At 42.7% G+C, this 18621-nt stretch overlaps 1 protein-coding gene across 1 annotated transcript; it reads left to right on the top strand.

The window, feature by feature from the left end:
• Positions 1-315: 315 nt before the first annotated feature.
• LOC147628704 (uncharacterized) lies at positions 316-14887 on the top strand. Its single transcript, XM_086813933.1, has 3 exons — positions 316-656; positions 13141-13419; positions 13538-14887. Exons 1-3 carry the CDS (start codon positions 378-380, stop codon positions 14678-14680), a joined length of 1701 nt encoding a protein of 566 aa, XP_086670059.1. The 5' UTR covers positions 316-377; the 3' UTR covers positions 14681-14887.
• Positions 14888-18621: the final 3734 nt, after the last annotated feature.

The following is an 18621-nucleotide window of genomic DNA, read 5'->3' on the forward strand; positions in this document are numbered from 1 at the left end:
TATGTGCTTCACATTCCTCTCGCCAATTGATGTGTCAAAAGTAGGCACTACATGTTGCTCTCCACTGTGGAATGTTGCCCTCCCAACACCCATGGTGGCACATAAGGGGCGTCAGAAACTCGATGTCTGCTATAGTTGTTCGCTCAACCTGCAAAATGGGTACCTTTGTCCTTCAACTAGCACTTGCCATAGACACAACACTAGACCTATTGGCTACTAGGAGGAACCTTTGCTACACCTTTGGAAAGAATGAAAATTAAATCGAACCCATCCCAATGTGACCTTAGTTTTTGTGTGTGATATAAAGGAGTGTTTTATTTTGCTTCTTCTTCTTCTCCTCCCAACCTGAAGCGCAAGGCAATTTGGTGAAAATCACCATGGAGCAGGGCGTTCCCGGCGCTCAGAATGAGCCCTTCTTCGAGTTGCTTCACCCCAAGGCTCCCCGAAGCCCACCCTCATTCTCTTCACACAACGGCCCCGACGTCGACCACCCGCCGGAGCCCTCCAGTCTGGACGATATCGCGCCCAGCTACGACTTCCAGCTCACCCACTCCTTCAAATCTGGCGATGGTGGATCCAGATTGGATGATTACTCCCCTTCTCTTTACAAAGGTTCCCCTTCTGCATCATCTGGCGACAACCACTACGATCCTCAGGTATGATGCTGCAAAATTTAGCAGAGATTGTTGATCTTTGCTGGATTTATGTATATCTTCTTTTGTGGCTTTTTCCATGACAAGCTAGTTGCACAATGAATTGATTTAAATTTGCACATGAAGGCCTACAAAGTCAGTACTTGCCAAACTACACGTGATTAGGGTTTTTCAAGGGCTTAATGCTCTCTTCGCAGGATAGGTTACTGTTTTCTGACGGCTCAGTGCACTCTGATTAGGGTTTTCTGAGCGCTTCATGACAGATAGGTACCTCAATCCTCTGCTTTGATCGATGAGACCCTGGTCGGGTGCGATTCTTTGAAATGTTTGGAGGCAGGTCCAGTGCTAATCTTCTCTGTCACGATTTGAGAGAATCGAAGAGTAGAGGAGGAGGAGACAGAGAGAGGGGTAAAGGTACACAGTATTTTGTCCCAATCACCCACTCAAGGGTCCCCACCATTGCCGGTGTATTTGCTTGGATTGTTGCAATATGTCTTGAGTACAGCTATGGGCAAAATTGGCCTAAAAGGAGCAAAGAATTGACTATTTGGGCTTCAGGTGAGTGGCTGAACTGGTCGTCCCTCTTTATGCCTCAAATGTGGGCTTGTTGAAGCTTGCGCTTTTTTTTTTCCCCCAAGAAAGAGATCCTTCTAGTTCAAAACAGCAGCCATAGGCTACGTGTAAATGCTCAGAACCCTCATAAGAGGCAAAAGAAAATGGTTCCCGCCATGGCTGGCTGCTCTTGGAGGGAAACTATCTCATAGCGCCGGGGGGGGGGGGGGGGGGGGGGGGGGGGGGGGGGGGGGGGGGGCACGGCTGCCTGTAATTTGCCGGGGTGAGAGTGCCCTCAATGGCCTCGTGGGCACAGGCTCACCATGTATGCCATCATGTAAAGACTTCCTGGGCATACATCGATGAAGAACAGTCTCTTTCGGCGATGCTTCCATGCCACTGATCCTTCCATGGCAATGTGGGAGCTTCAGTTCGATGTAAGGAGGCTTCAATTTGGAAAAGCCCCAAATTTTGGATATTGTTGAAGGCTTAGTTTGATGTAGAGAACTTAATTTTTGAAAAGCCCCAAAAATTAGTGAGTGCATCAATTTGATAGATTTCACCCTTTTTTTGTGTGGCTTGGCTGGAAATTTGAAAGTACACTACTCACACACACTAGAAGCCACATCTCACGTTAGTGCAGTGGTAAGGAAGGAGTTTGAGAGTCCCTAGGTGATGGATTCAAATTCCCCCCTAAGCAAGCGATTTCACCTTATTTCTGAAATGCCCTAGTTTTTGCTAACGTCAAGTGCAACTGGTAGGTGCTGAGCGATGGCGAGCAGTGAGAGCATTGGGAGGCAGCAAAGAGTGGTTGTGATTGTGGTAAAGAATGGTGCCAACAAAGGCGGGCTGGGCGCAACTGCATCAACAGCGCTTGGTGGAGGTAGAGCCAAAGTCACAGGGTGCAGAGGTGGATGTTGCTCACGGGGCAGTGTTGATAGTCAGCATAGGGCCGTGCTGGTAAAAGGCAGCCCAACGGTGTTGCTAGAGGGCATCGTAGGTAGGTGGGCATTGCACAGGTGGCGCACAGTGTTATGTCCCAATGGGCCTAGGATGGTTCATGTGGAACATAGGATAATTCATCGACTTCAACGAGTTCTTGAGGAGTAACTGTGTTATCCTCACCTCCCAATTTTCCTTTCAATCTATCGATATGAAAGACTGGATGAACTCTAACAATTGGAGGTAGTTTTAGTTCTTACGCAACCGTGCCAATCCGATGCATAACTCGAAATGGACCACAATATCTAGGAGATAAATTCGAGCATTTTCCCATTGACAAAGTCTGAAAATCTTTAGGAACATTAAAATAAACCAACGCTCCTGGTTCAAAAGACCGAGATGAGCGTCTCCTATCAGCATAAAACCATGCCCTGTCATGAGCACTCCTGATAGAATCCCGAGCTTCGGTCAGCATTTCCTACATATCTCGCAAGAAATCCCTCGATGCATCAAGCTCGATGTCCTTAAGACCGACATCAATAGGTGCCTAGATGATTGGTTTAGCACTTTGGTGGTCAAATTTACCGGAACGGTCAGATGAGTGATGAGGCAAAACCAGATGCTCAAATCATTGGAACAAACCATGAACAGGTGAATCTTTACAACGAAGCCTTCTTGGATCTAAAGCATGCACCTCCTAGAATCTAGGAGTTGCAGACTCTGATGGAAATTCTGTTCGTGTCAAAACCTCCAGATTTTCGCAAGGATCATGAGTTACTAAAACACCTTTGTCAAATTCTTTATGAGTTGTGATATTTTTAGCGTAGAAGGTTACCTCTTAAATTAAGACATGTGGCATCTAGAATAGGACATGTGTCATCTAGAATGAGACAAATGTCCCTACACTTATGTCATTTCACCTTACACTCGTCAATTTACTTGTCAATTTAGCTTAACACTTGTCAATTAAAGTAGCCACGTGTCAATTAAAGTAGCCACTTGTCATTTGGAGCTTACTCTTTCCATTCTAGAGCATTGAAGCCTCAAACCTATAAATTGGAGCACTCCCTCCTCATTTGGAGACATCTATTGGAAAGATTCAAGCACTTTGTGTGCGTGTTTTGATTCAATAAATTCGTGCAAAGGAGGAGGGGCATGTTCCCCTCTCATTGAGGTCTCGTTTCTCTTTTTTGTGAATCCTACTTTCTTTCATTATTGTGATTGTTGATTAAGTCGGTTTGGTACAAGTAGTTCTTCAATTTTGTCACTTTCACATACCCGTGGGTTACATGGTATCAGAGCTAAGTCTTCTCTTGTGAGAACTTTCCTGGGGTGACAAATTTTTTGGCCAGCTTATAGATTACATTCACCATGTCAGGAGAAGGAGAGAAGAGTATTCATCAATAATCTGGAGGTTCTCGATCTTCTTTGATGGTGTCTCTTTCAGACTATGAGAAGATTCAAAGGTGCAAAGAGCTTGAAGCAGATCCAGAGATTCAAGCTTTGATGGAGAGAAGAGCTAAAGCTAGAGTTGAAGCTAAAGTTTTTTAAGACTTTCTTATTTACATGGTTGCTCTACGACTGATGGTGTTGCTGCAGGGAAAGCCTACCTCAACATGAAAGGAGTCTCTACTTCAGAAAAGTCAAAGACCTTGAAATTTACTTCACCCATCATCATTAGAGGAGGCAGATAAGCTGTAACCTCGTCTCATCATACCCAAGCCTCCTTATCTTGTCTTGAAAATCCTCACAAGGACAAGGAGAAAGACAAAGAACCACAAATGTCCATGGTGGCTGATTTGCCTAAGGTCATTATGGCGAAATGAGTAGCGATTCATGAAGTAACTTCACAGGTAGCTGCCAAGTGGGAGTTCAAGCCCGGAGAAAACAGCGTCAAGTTTGATGCTTTTTATGGTGAGAGAGATTCTCAAAAAGCTGTTTCTTTCATTAGGCAATTCAATGTTGCTTTTGGTGGTGAAGATTATTCAGAAAAGTCCAATATCAGGATGGCAAGAATGCACTTGAAGGATGCTACCTTGAATTGGTGGCTCAAGATTGTCCATGAAGAAAAAGAACCAAAGACATGGAAGGACTTCAAGGAGATGCTGAATAAGAAGTTTTTACCTTCACCTTTTGAAGCTTATGTGCAGTAGGAATGGGATGAATTAAAACAAAAACAAGGGGAGAATGTCGAAACTTATATCAATAAGTTTGTTGCAACCTCTCTCAAATTCACATCTCTCAATGAAATTCCCTCAAATATGGAGATGAGGAAGTTTATCCATAGCTTACATCCAACGCTTCGATGGGCGGTCAAGGACAATTGGGAACTCTTACAAAGAAGAGTCCCAAAAGAAGGTGTTTGACCAAAAGAAGTCAGAACAACAAGAGCAGAAGTTGAAGGATAGTGGCAAACCACCTCTACCATCCAGAAGGAAGTTGATGTATCAACAACTGATACATCAACTGGCAGAATATACCAAGGAAGGAAAATGCTTCAACTGTGGAGAAAAGGGACATATGGCTGGAAAGTGCCCCAGTAAGTCAAAGAAGGAGAATCAACTGCAAAAATTACCTCGGGTGAATGCTCTCCCTAAAGAACTCATGCAACTTGATGATACTCCTTTAGAGAAGAGGAAACTATTTATGGCTTGGAGTAAGGTTGCCAATCAACATGTTCTTATCCACTTTGATACTGGTGCTACTCACCACATTAAAGCTCTCAAACTGCCTAAGGAGAGGTTTGGCACTCCGGAAATGTCAGGTGTTGCCTTTGAAGGGGTGCAATCTCAGATTACCCCAATCCTTAGGAAACTTAGGATTGAGATAGGGGAGTATGTAGACCATGAGAATTTTGTTATGGAAAATCTGAGCCATTGTGATGTTGTACTTGGTATGCCTTGGCATAGGAGAGTTGATCTAGCAACTAGCCATTGATTGGGATAGCAAGTTTAGGTTCCCTTTCAAAGGTAAGAATGTATCTTTTGATGTGGGAGTTGAAAGAAACTACTCTATTTCCATTATATCCCGTGTACAAGTTTCCAAAGTAATGAAACCATCTGTTTCCTTATACTTGCTTTTTGTAAAAGACTCTAAAAACAGAGTCTGAGCCTAAAGAGTCACCTCTCTAGTTTGGATACGGAGAGGATTGATTTCTTAAAGAGGTATGAAGATTGTTTTGCAGATTCTTTACCAGATGAACTACCACTAGAGAGGCCAAAAGGTCATTAGATCGACCTCATTCTTGGGAGTTCGCCTCCAAACCGGCCACCTTACCACGTAAGCCTAGCCCAGCAAGAGGAGATTATGAAGCAAGTAAATGAGTTATTGGAAAAGGGTTTGATTAGGCCTAGTTCTTCACCCTTTTGCTTTCCAATATTGTTAGTCCAGACTCCAGAAGAAGGATGGGTCTTGGCACATGTGTGGATTATAGAGCCCTCAACAAGATTACTATAAAGAACAGGTTCCCCATACCTAGGATTGATGATATCCTTGACAGGTTGGATGGATCCAAAGTATTAGCAAGAAAGACTTGAAGAGTGGCTATCATCAAATAAGGATTGCTCCAGAGGATGTGCACAAAACAACGTTCAGGACTACCTTTGGGCTATACGAATTTCTTGTGTTATCGTTTGGTCTCACCAATGCCCTTGCCAACATTTAATAGAATGATAGGTAGAATCTTCAGAGTCCATAAAAAATTCACAGGTACTTTCTTTGATGATTTCTTAGTATATTCTAATGATGAGGAAGAGCTTAAAAAGCATTTGGATATTGTTTTCCGAGAATTGAGAAAGCACAAGCTTTAGGCAAATGGCAAGAAGAGTGAGTTCTACCTGTTAGAAATTCACTATTTGGGCCATATAGTGTCCAAAAATGGAATTCGGATGGATCTGTCGGAATACGCAGCGGAGATGATGACCAAATCTGGAAACACAAGAGCAAGTGCAGAAAAAACAGCAATGGAGAGAGAGGCGTATAACTCTACTATATATACACAAGAAGAATCCCGAATACAATACAAGAATGGCAAGGGACTATGGGGCCATTTTATATGGCCCCCAAACAGCAGTCGGCCTGCTGTAGGGCAGCCGACAAGACCTACATCTCCACGACCAGCATAAAGACACTCAGTCCCCAGAAATGAACAGTCGGCCAGCATCATTGTTAAAACCCTAAGATCTCTCTAGATAATTGTTATGCATAAACATGCATAAATTAGTTATAAACTCATCCCTCCGACCACCCTCGAGCCCAAGGGATGCACACATGAATTATAATGAAGTACATCATACCTTTACCTTGATGTCCCATACCATCAAGAGGTATAACTCCAATCCAACAGTATGTAGCTATAGTGTGAAATGGTAGGTGAGTAGTTATGATCCTCTACACAAGAGAACATAACATAATCTAGCCTCAAGATAACATCAAGAGACCATAGCCTAAGCCTCCAAGCCTCCATAGCCTTGGCCTCCAAGCCCCCCTTGAGTGTGCCCCATGTCCCTATTATATAGAAGGGTCCTCAAGTGACTCTTGACTCTCCATTTCCCATGTGTGACCCTTGGATGCTTGACCCTAACCTTAACCCTTAAGGTTAGTCCTAACCCATGCTCCACTAGAGCTTGTTCCCATGCTCCCATGCTCACAAGCCTAATGTGGGTTAGCCTTCTAGTATATGCACACATAATGTGCATATAATATACTTTCCCTCTCTCAAAACATTGCACTCTTGCAATGAAAAGAAGGAGAACTGCGTTGAACAATCTTAACCAACTCCCAAGTCGAATCCTCTATTTCCCTATCTTTCCACCTAATTTTAACCTCAGGAATTAGTCAACTACAAAGTTTTCTTTCCCTAAATTCAAGTACCTTATCAGGTTCATGTGGAACATAGGATAATTCTTTGACTTCAACGAGTTCTTGAGGAGTAACTGTGTTATCCTCACCTCCCAATTTCCCTTTCAATCTATTGATATGAAAGACTCGATGAACTCTAACATGTGGAGGTAGTTTAAGTTCATACGCAACCCTGCCAATCCGATGTATAAATCGAAATGGACCACAGTATCTAGGAGATAAATTCGAGCATTTTCCTTTTGACAAAGTCTGAGAATCTTTAGGAACATTAAAATAAACCAACGCTTCTGGTTCAAAAGACCAAGTTGAGCGTCCTCTATCAGCATAGAACCGTGCCCTATCCTGAGCACTCCTGATAGAATCCCGAGCTTCGGTCAGCATTTCTTGCATATCACGCAAGACATCCCTCGATGCATCAAGCTCGATGTCCTTAAGACCGACATCAATAATTGCCCTGGGTTAATACCCATACATAAGCATGAACGGACTAAAACCAATAGCTGTATGTTTAAAACTGTTATAGGCAAATTCCATCATAGGAAGATACTTTTCCCAATTTGATGATTTTCCAGAGACATATGCACGAAGCATTTACTCTACAATCTGATTCATACGCTCTGTTTGCCCATCAGACTGCGGATGATAAGAGGAATTCATACCAATAGTTTCCTCGTTGTAAACCATTCGGAATAAAGTAGGAAAGCATGGCATTACAACAGCAGTAACCAGGGATTCATCGGCGCCCCGATGTACCCACATCTGTCCTGAGCTACCCATATCAACATAGAGAGTCATCAACGTCTCGATGAGTCACGTATGTCCATCCGTAAACCATCAGGTTGATTGTATAAATCACCTGAAGTAAAGAAAGAGATTTCAACAAGTAAAAATGTCGACGAGATTACACTCATCAATACATGCAGGCTATAGATAAAAGAAGTTTATCTAGAGAATGCCTACACTATAACTTCTAGTGAATTCAGAAAATGAGATTGTCTTTGAATGTTGAGGTCAACATGCCAAGTGATGTAAGCAAAGCCACAATCCTGAGCCCAGATTATCACATAAGATAATATATGTGAGGGATCGCGAGCGTCCCATACCACCATGATACCACCCATACATACCTTACCAATTTGAAACTCCCTAGTATGCCGTCTAGGGAAAATGAATAAAATACTGTATAAAAGGAATAAGATGGCCTTATCCTAGACTTTCACATACTAAAATTTGTCTCTATATACGTGAGACCACATCAAGGAATAACCCTTTCTGTGTCAGCACGAGAAAACATACTTCAACATTAAATAACCCTCGAAAATAATAAATTCTTGAGAAAAAGAATTATCATGATTTTTTCTTAATCTTCTCTAATTTTATAGGGCCTCAAAATATGATAATTTTGAATTTCACCAAACCTATCTTATGGCATTCCAAACCTATATTTTTTCAGAAAATTTTTAGCAGTTAATTTTGTCAAAATACCATTGATATTTTAAAAAATACCAATTTTTAGGATTTTTAAAAATAATTTTTAGAAATTTTTTAATTTTTCCTAAGAATCCCATTGTTTATGAAATTTTTAATTCTGCCTGACAATTCTCAAATCCAATAAAAATTTATAATTTTAATGGATTTTTTAATTTTTTGGGTCAAAAAATATATTTTTAAAGAAACTTAAATGGTCACAGGCACCCAAATAAGCATACCATATGTCAAACACCAACTCCACATTTTCTAGAAAAATTAAAATAACCTTTGTCTAATTTTTCACTAATTTTCAAGAATTTTTTGAAATTTTTAGTTTACCCCGAATGCATTTAGAATACGAACAGTCAAAAAATTTCGGAATCCCAACGGTTTTTCCGGAATACGGAAAGCCAAAAGATTCGAGAAAATGAAAAGACAAAAAAAATCAAAATGTGAAAGATCAAAAGTTTTCGGAATCCGAAAGGTCAAAAGATTAGAGATGGTTTACAGGTTACGTAAGGCCTTGTATGGTCTTAAGTAGGCTCCCAGGGCTTGGAATTAGAAGATTGATTCTTTCTTTGTTCGGATTGGTTTTCAGATACTGGTTGCAGATCCCAACCTGTATCTCTCTCGGGAATGCGGCATGGTTACGATTATCATCCTTTATGTGGATCATCTCATTCTCACCGGCAGTCATGTGGAGCACATTGGCGTGACGAAGGCTGCCTTGTGAAAGGAGTTTGAGATGACCGAACTAGGCTTACTCCACTTCTTTTTGGGATTGGAGATCTGGCAGACCCAGAGGGGGTTTTTTGTCTCTCAGCAGCGGTATGTTCATGAGTTGCTTGAGGCCTTTGGGATGGAGAACTGCAAGCCTATTACTTCACCGATGGACCTGAACACAAAGTTAACTGTTAATGATCCTTGTGAGCCAGTTGATGCCTCACAGTATCGGAAGTTGGTTGGTTCATTGATTTGGCTGTTGAATACCAGGTTGGACTTGAGCTTCTCCGTGGGGCTGTAGAGCTCTTTTATGCAGACGCCATTGAAGTCTCATTGGGACGCAGGATTGCGGATCTTGCAGATCTGCAAAGTACGAAGGATCTAGGACTCTTTTACACAGGAGGGGATGGAGTCATCTCTTCCAACCTCCTGTGTAAAAGAGTCCTAGATCCTTGCTTGAAGAAAATGAAACATCGGTGTCCATCACCTCCAAGTGCACAAAAGCCGGAGTCTTCATGACTATTGCTGAGGAATCTTCACTCTTCTCGGTCTTCCGCTTGGGACACTGCCTCCAATAGTGGCCTTTCTCGCCACAATTATTATAGGTCCTCTTTGTCTTTAGTTTCTCGCGGTCAGTGTCGGACTTATTCTTAGAAGACTTCTGTGATGAAGCCTTCCCTTTGCCCGTGTTACGGCCTTTCGACCGCTAGCCAGTTAAGGCCTCCGAACCTCCACCCCGAGGAGGGTTCGTGAATCGTTCCTCCTAGTCCAAGACCATGGGCACAAGCTCCGCCCACGTGATGGTGCTGAGCCTGCCACTGGTAATCAAAGACGAGTAAAATGCTGAGTACTGAGAGGGCAAATGCGACAACAACGTTATGGCCATGTCCTCTGACGATATCTTCTTCCCAGTCTGGAGAACTTCCTGCTGAAGAGCCTGCAGCTTGTTAATATGTTCCCTCATCGTTGACGACTTTGTAGGGCTCATAACCCGCATCTATACTTCCAAGGAAATCCTCTTCATGGGCAATACCTTGTTGTAAAGAGAAGCCAAATGTTGCCATATACCTCTGGCCAGTGTTATATGCTTGACATGATTGATTACTTGCGGTGTACAGTTGAGGAAGATAAATGAGCGGACCCTGGCGTTGACACGATCCCACAACTGTGCTTGTGTCTCCCGGTCCTTACGAATCGACGGTAATTCCCCTTCCTCTATTTCCGGCCGTGGAACCCCAACAACGATGAAATCAGCAAGGTCGTAAGACTCCAGAATAGATTCCATCATAACCTTCCATATGCCGTAGTTGTTCCCGTTCCACCGGGAACGTAGGGAGTGTAGGGATCTTCACATGCCTCTCAGCCATCTCTAACAAATATGCCATTGCGGGGATGTAATCTGAAAAAAGGGTGTGTGGGTGGGAACAAAGAAGAACTTACACTTGCAAGTGGCTATCCAGCAAATCAGCTCGCCGTCCTCTTACTTCTCCTCTTCCCGAACAGTCCCTGACAGTCCACCAATCAGCAACACAACAGTCCTCCTCTTGCTCACACAAATCCCAAGAACTATCAAGAGCCTAGGGCTCTGATACCATGTTAGAATACGCAACAGAGATGATGACCAAATCTGGAAACACAAGAGCAAGTGCTGAAAAAACAGCAATGGAGAGAGAGGCGTATAACTCTACTATATATACACAAGAAGAATCCCGAATACAATACAAGAATGGCAAGGGGCTGCGGGGCCATTTTATATGGCCCCCAAACAGCAGTCGGCCTGCTGTAGGGCAGCCGACAATACCTACATCTCCACGACCAACATAAAGACACCCAGTCGGCCAGCATCATCAGGGTGTCCACGACCTCTACCACAGTCGGCCAGCACTAGAACTGAAGTCGGGTACTGCAGGTACAGTCGGCCAAGATAAGGACATCCTGCCACCTCAGGGCTGCCACCCAAGCCACAGAAAAATGGAAAAAAATGGGGGAAAAATACGGGGAGTGAGGAAAAATGAGGACAACACCTACAAGGGCGGGCACACCCATAACAAAGGCCCTAGTGTCTCAGTAAAGACAGGAGATGACTTCTAACAGGATCCAGACAAGGTCAAGGCTATTATGGAATGGCCAGAGTTGACCAGTGTGCATAAAGTTAGAAGCTTTTTGGGACTATGCTCTTACTACAGAAGGTTCATCAAGTGGTTTGCAGTGGTTGTGAGACTATTGCATGATCTGACAAAGAAAGCAGTGGAGAAAGAAGCTTTTGAGGCTTTGAAGTTTTATGCTAGTAAAGCACTGGTATTGATTGTTCCAGATTTGTCAAAGCTGTTTATTGTAGAATGTGATGCTTCAGGAGAGTGTATTGGTGTAGTCATAAACCAAGAAGGGCATGTAGTTGCTTATGAAAACAGAAAATTACAAAATTCGGAAAAGAATGCTGCCACCTATGAAAAGGAATTAATTGCAATCATCCATGCTTTGAAGATTTGGAAGCATAACCACTCGGGTGGTGAGTTTATCATCAAAACAGACCATCAAAGTCTCATGTATTTTCTCTCTTTGAAAAGCATCTTAGATGGGCCAACTATTTGGCACAATTCCATTTTCAAATTATGCACACACCTAAATAAGGCAGCTGATGTTTTGTCAAGAAGTCCCCAGATACATGCTGTCTCCGTAATCTATCATATAGATTTCACTATCATGAGGGATATGTATGCTTTTGATGAAGATTTTCAGCTTGTGTGGAACAAATTGCAGCATGGTGAAATAGTGACGTCTTATGCCATCAAGGATGGATTTCTGTTAATACAGGATAGGTTGTGTGTGACAAAGAATTTCAGGTCTAAAGTGATTGGAGGAATGTCATGTTCCTCCTTACATGGCTCATCGTGGTATTTTAGCCACAACTCAGGCCTTGGAGGTGTATTTCTTTTGGCCAAGTATGAGAAGAAATCTTAAGTAGAATATTAGGGAATGCTTGATTTGTCAAAGGATCAAGTTTGATCGACAGAAACCAGTTGGACTTCTGCAGCCATTGTCAATTCCCAACCAATCTTGGGAGAGTATTGCTATGGATATATTGCAAGTAGGTTGCATCTTGACATGTGTGGTACATGCACAAATACTTTACACACAAACTAATACCTGAGCGTACTGAATGTATTGTTGGGAAATCAAGGTCTTACATGTGTCCTATGTGTGAACCCACTCTTAGAGCGAGGTACCTAGTTTGTGTGTAAACGCCTTTTAATGTGTAAGGGTGTCTATGTGTGTGAACCTCCTCTTAAGGCTAGATATTATTGTGTGTGTTTATGTGAGTGTGAACCACCTCTTAGAGGGGTCACAATAAAATCGAGATATTATGCTGTGATGTGATATAAGCAATGATGTAAGGTGAAGAACTTTTAGGCCTATAAAGGTCTTGTACTTTCATTGAATCATAACAAGCAAAATATCATATCATTTTGAGTTGTGTGCTTTCACTCTCTCTCTAGCTCTCAATCTCTTCTCTGTCACCCTCTCCAATACAATAACCATGGCTTTCATCTTGGAGCCTCCATAGCTGCTGTAAACTCTAACCCTAATCAGCCCTGAACCTTCATGAATGTAGCATTATGTCGACATGGCACCCTAATACAGTGGGCGCACGTGACAGTTTGTGGTCTCTCTAGGAGCCATGAATCTCTCAGATCTGTGTCACCTTGAGGAGGCAGCGGATGCAATGAACAGTCATAAGAGGTTGAAAACCTTTTTGGAATCAGCTTAAAAGAGAGGGCAGAGCAGATGTTTGCCATTGGTATAGGTTTGTGAGCCTTTTGACGTGTTTCAGCAAGCTTTTTCACTCAACTCTCTTGCTCCATTTTTTGTTTTCGGGCTCGTAGGTGGGTTTTTTCTAATGTGTGTACTTATTTACTAAATATTCTTTTTTTATGTGAAGGGTTCTACAAGTGAGCCAGCTCGAGGGTTTGATTACGGTAAGCCCAAGGCAGCAAGGGAGGCATGCGACCCAGTGACTATTGCTGCTATTGAGCACACGATGAAGAATTATTCAGACAACCTTCTACGTGTACTTGAGGGTGTGAGTGGAAGGCTGTCGCAACTAGAGACTACTGTGCAAGGGCTGGAACATTCCATTGAAGGACTAAAAGTTGCTGAAGGAGAGAAACACAACCAGAGCAATGGTAGGCTAACAAGGCTAGAGCTTCTCATCAAAGAGGTACCATTTTAATCTTTCTGATGTAGATTACAGGAGGGTAGAGCAGGTACCGAGATAATGTGGGCCATCGTAAGCTTTTAAAATCATTCTGTCGTGGTTGGAACATGTGATTACACAGGTTCACACAGGTGTACAGCTTCTACATGATAAGCAGAAGGTAGCTGAAGCAAAGTCTCAGTTGACAAAGTTGCAACTGGATGAGGAAAAGTCAACAAGAGGTGGAGTGGTGCAAACACCTGCAGATGGTTGGCAGCAGCCCAAAGAGGAAGTTCTGCCTCACGTGGCATCTTCTGAGCCTTCTCCACAGCTGACACATCATCTACCAGCACGATATCCTCCCCAACTTCCATCTCAGTATCCTCAATCAGCAGCACGTCCGCAACTGCAGGCTTTTGCAGCTTCACAAAGTCTGATGTCACCACCAACCAGCATGAATGAGCCTGGCAATCCGAGTATGCAACAACCTTATCCTCCACCCCCACAACCTCATCTGCCTGTACCGCCAAGTACGGCACAGCCACCTCCTCCCCAGCACTCTATGCAAATTCCTTCATTTCATTTTCAGCCACCACTGCCAGCACCACCACAAGGCTCATACAACCCGCCAGTCGAAGCGACCCCATATGGTCACATGCCACCCCACCAACACCACCCTGCACCAGCTACACCAGTAAGTAGTAGTTATTTATCTGAACTTCCTCAGTACCCCCCAGGAACGTATGGAGGACCACGGCAACATCCAGTGCCGCAGGAGGTGCTACATTCTTCTCAGCAGCATGGTCCTAGTGGGTCTCAACATATGTATGAAGCTGTGATTGGAAGAGTGGGGCCTACGCCAGGTGTGATGGCCCCACCTTATGTACAAGCGCCGCCTCAGTCATCACCTCCAGTATCCATGTATGAAACACCAAGTGGTGGTGGGTATGGTACTCCACCTTATAGAGCAGCTCAACCTGTACCCTCTGCTCCAAGCGGAGGAGGAGCTAGCTATCCGCGATTGCCGACTGCACAACCATTGCGTCATGCTTTATCTACTTCCAATGGAGCTCCAGGTGGGTCTGCTTCAACAAATCCCTCTCAAATAGATGAAGTTATTGAAAGAGTTGTTGCAATGGGTTTCACAAGGGAGCAAGTGAGGGCAGTGGTGCGACGTCTGACAGAGAACGGACAATCTGTGGAGCTGAATGTGGTACTGGATAAGCTCATGAATGGAGGGGGGCAATTTCCTCAACCACCTAGAGGTTGGTTTGGTCGAGGATAGCCGAGGAATAAGTTTCTTGTTATAAGTCTAATATATGCACAAACGTGGTGGTTTTATAATTGTGGATTTATGAACGGTTATGGACTATGATATTAGTTTTATGATTGCTTTATATGATGTATAAACAAAATAAATGAATTGAAGGAATTTCCAATGAAAAGGTTCTCAAATTATCTTGAAGGTGTTAACATGCAAACCCTTTCTTCATTACCCTGTAGCTACTGCAATTTTTTGTCTCACCAATCACTTGTTTTGTACGGCTTATGGCTTATATTCGTCTTCAGATTCCATGTAGATGGGATCCAAAAATTAGAGTGGTCAATTGAATCTGACATGTGTGTTCATTATTCTAGGCAAGAGTGATACCAGATGCGATTCAGGCAGCCTGACAATTGATGGCCAATATCTATGGGCTAGTAATCCAGTCTAGATCATAGCAAAAGAGCAAGAAAGGGAGCCATGATAGAATTACTGTTGAGACAATCTTTGGAAGGGCAGGCACATAGTGAAGTGGGAAAAACGCTCTCAATCCTCACCAGTCGTATATTAAAATGAATTTAATCTTACGTGTAGACCGAATATATAGTCACAATTTTACACATTCATTATATAAAATTTTGGGGAGATCAATTGTATTTAAGTGCCAAGGTTCGAACCTAAGACGTTAAGATAAAACTCCCTTTAGAATTGAACAATGCAATTACAACCTTGGTGGAGCTACATGTACAAATGCCAAAAGGAAATATTGAAATGCTTTTTGTCAATCTTTTGTGAAGGCGAAGGAGCATTTGCTTATCATGTGGGACAATATAGTGTCTTGGATGCGTCTTAGATAACAAATCTGGCATGTGGAGAGCACAACCATTGTAACGGAAACATGGCTTTGGGATATAATTGTGCTAAAATAAATGACAGCAATGCAAATCAATCTTTATAGGTGTAATGTTTGGATATAGCATCAACAAGAATTTGATCTTGGATACTTAATGGGTTTTTTATTTCTTGTATACAATAATTCTCATATATGCAATAGTTTGATTTCAATGGGCTTTTTCTTGTACTACAAGGGGGTGTGAAAGAGACTGAGATTTTTGTAAATAGCTAGCATTTGTTATAAATAGGGAGCTCTTAGTAATCATGTTCGTTCTCTTTCTTTATATCTTTTCTATTGATATGGAGCCTACTAGGATTGCTACCATGAGTTCATCTATATGCACTAAGGGCGGATGACTTACCATAACTTCACACGAAGCTTAGATGTCCATTTGATAGTTGAGGAAAACAAGTGTGTATTATTAGATAATAGAAAATATAATGAGCCTTTAGGTTGATACTTTAGGAAAGGGTGATCCACATGATTCTCCACAGTGATGTGTCCTTTAGCCCTTATACTTTACAAAAAGGTGAAAAAACCTTCTTTTTCTTATAGGCTCATGGCATGTTTGTCACCTATAGGCTCACATATCTATTGGCTCATGGGTCATGCTTTTGTGGGCTTATGCCTAGTTGGGCTCGCTTTTATGGGATCACGCCTAAATGGGCTCATGTCTGGTGACTCATATCTTTTTTGTATGAAATAGGCTCTCTTGGGTTTGGTGAGCTCATGTTTGGTGGCTCGCATCTTTTTCATTTGAAATAGGCTCTCTCATGTCTGGTGAGCTAGACTCACCTCTGGTAGGCTCACGTTTAGTGGACTCGCTCTTGTTAACTCACGCCTTGTGGACTCATGCCTTATGCCTTTCAAGTTTTTCATGGATTTTTTTAAATGAAATAGTCTCATATAAATAGGTCTATGGCGAGATTGATATTGACCCCACCCAGGATGACTCCTCCATGAGGAGAAGTATGGAGACGATGCTCTCTGTACCGACATGGATGTGGACGATTCTGAGATAGAAATCTTGTATGAGTCCCTTGCCAATTGATTTGCTAGGACTAGGGCCTTAGAGAAAAATCAGGGTGAGATCTTTGCCATGCTTAGGAGCATTCATGCTCACTTGGAAGCCACCCCGGCCACGCCCATGGGTAGCACTATTGCACAAAAATTCGTGCAGAGGAGGGTCCAATTTCCTTCTCGAGAGGACATAGGGCCTCATGTAGGTAGCAAGCCGCAGAGCTTGTGCGAAGCAATTCGTAGCATCTGCTAATTTCCTCAAGGACCTAAAGACGCCGACCTTTCATGGGGAGGAGAAAGAGTGTAACAAGGACGCAGTGAATATATTCTTGTAGAAGTGGTCGTATATTCATAACCTCAGGCAGTTGCCAGATGAGGTGAGGCCTGTAGAGGCTAGCCTGTCGTTGACATGTAAGGCATACAAGTGGTGGATGAGCTTGGTCGCCACTGCCACACATCCTCGTACTTGGGCAGAGTTCGAAACATTGTTTTGAAAGGAATTCCTGCCAGTGAGAACAAGGTTCAGAGATCGTGGCAGGAGTGGGATAAGTGCTCGATGCAGGGCATCTCTCTCATCCAATATATCTCTAACTACTGCAAGATTGTCTTGAAGTTAAAGGGAATTGATGAATTCCAAACTCTACACGGGTTCACGAGGGGCTTGGTCCTTGATTATGAGGCTTATGTTGAGCCTAAGCAGCTCAAAGATTTCAATGAAGCAATTAAATATGCCCAGATTGATGATGACATTTTACGTCGATCCAAATCCAATCTTAGTAAGACAATTGACGAGAAGGGTGGTACTTTTAAAAGAAAGTCGTTTCGGAGTGACAATGGCCAGGCGAGTCATAGTGATCAGGGTGGGCGTTGGTCAAAGAAACCACGCCATACTAGAGAGAAAAACCAAGCAAAGATCCAAAAGAAACAGCAGTATAAAAAAGCCAGGAAGGAAATCTGTGCTTTAACTGCTTTGAGGTGGGACATAGCAAGGCAGCATGTCCTAAGCTGGGCATTGGAGGGAGTTTCAATGATGCTAAAAAGGATGGAAAATCGTCAAGGCAAGTTCATACTATCCACCGATTACCTTTTAGTTCCGCAGATTCCAAAGAGGTCACAGTTTATCATATGGATAGCTATTATTCGAACCACATGATTTGGTTCGATTATATGGCAGGACACGTGTCACCATTACGATTGACGATGGTGCCACACACAACTTCCTTAACTATGTGTGGTTAAGAAGTTACGATTACCTGAGACTACGAGTGACCATAAGTATACGGTCTCGTTAGCTAATGGTCACGATAGTACCGTTTGGGACACGGTGGTCTTAGGGGTGTCACTAGCTATGCAGGAATACAAGACTTCATTAGACTTTCAGGTCATGCATTTGACTAGAACTGATATTTATCTAGGCAGGGAGTGGGTATATAATACCCTAGAGTTCATGCATGAGGGGAGATTAGTGAGGCTACAGGGTGAGCTTGAGGTACTAGCAGCACCCATTATTTCATCCCTAGGGTTGAGCCATGACATCGACACACCGACGATATTCATGAGATATATCTTTCTACTCTCTTACATAATTTTGTTTCCGTAGATGAAACAAGTGTCAAAGTTAATGTTTTCGTAGTTTAAACTAGTTAAAGTAATAGAAACTTAAACAAACTTGGAAGAGAACTCTATTTGTTAAACATTGTTTTGTTGTCTTGTGAACAAAACCTAAAAGCCAAGGTCGAAACTAAGTTAAAAAACTAACAAGTACACAGCTATGTTGAGTTCTTTATTGTGAGAGTTTAGGGATTTTTTTCCTGATGATTTGCCAGATGATGTTCCACCATCTAGGGATATTGACCATAGCATTGAGATGCTCCCTGGTTCAAAACCTCTAAGCAAGCCTGCTTACAAAATTAGCCACTCCAAAGCACGCACAAGAGGTGAAACAATAGTTAGCCGAGTATGTGAAGAAAGGGTTCATAAGACCAAACTCTTCACCATGTGAATCACCCATTCTTTTGGTAAAAAAGAAAGATGGGTCTATGCGGAT

Source organism: Cibotium barometz, chromosome 19 (assembly GCF_041138505.1).
Source record: "Cibotium barometz isolate CiBa-2024 chromosome 19, ASM4113850v1, whole genome shotgun sequence".
Taxonomy (NCBI): Eukaryota; Viridiplantae; Streptophyta; class Polypodiopsida; order Cyatheales; family Cibotiaceae; genus Cibotium; species Cibotium barometz.

What these genes read in the sequence shown, in the direction of transcription:
- LOC147628704 (XM_086813933.1), top strand. Translation starts at nt 378, where the DNA reads ATGGAGCAGGGCGTTCCCGGCGCTCAGAATGAGCCCTTCTTCGAGTTG. An exon ending in ACAACCACTACGATCCTCAG is followed by an intron (nt 657 to 13,140) that starts GTATGATGCTGC and finishes TTTTATGTGAAG; the next exon opens with GGTTCTACAAGTGAGCCAGC. An exon ending in TAGAGCTTCTCATCAAAGAG is followed by an intron (nt 13,420 to 13,537) that starts GTACCATTTTAA and finishes GTGATTACACAG; the next exon opens with GTTCACACAGGTGTACAGCT.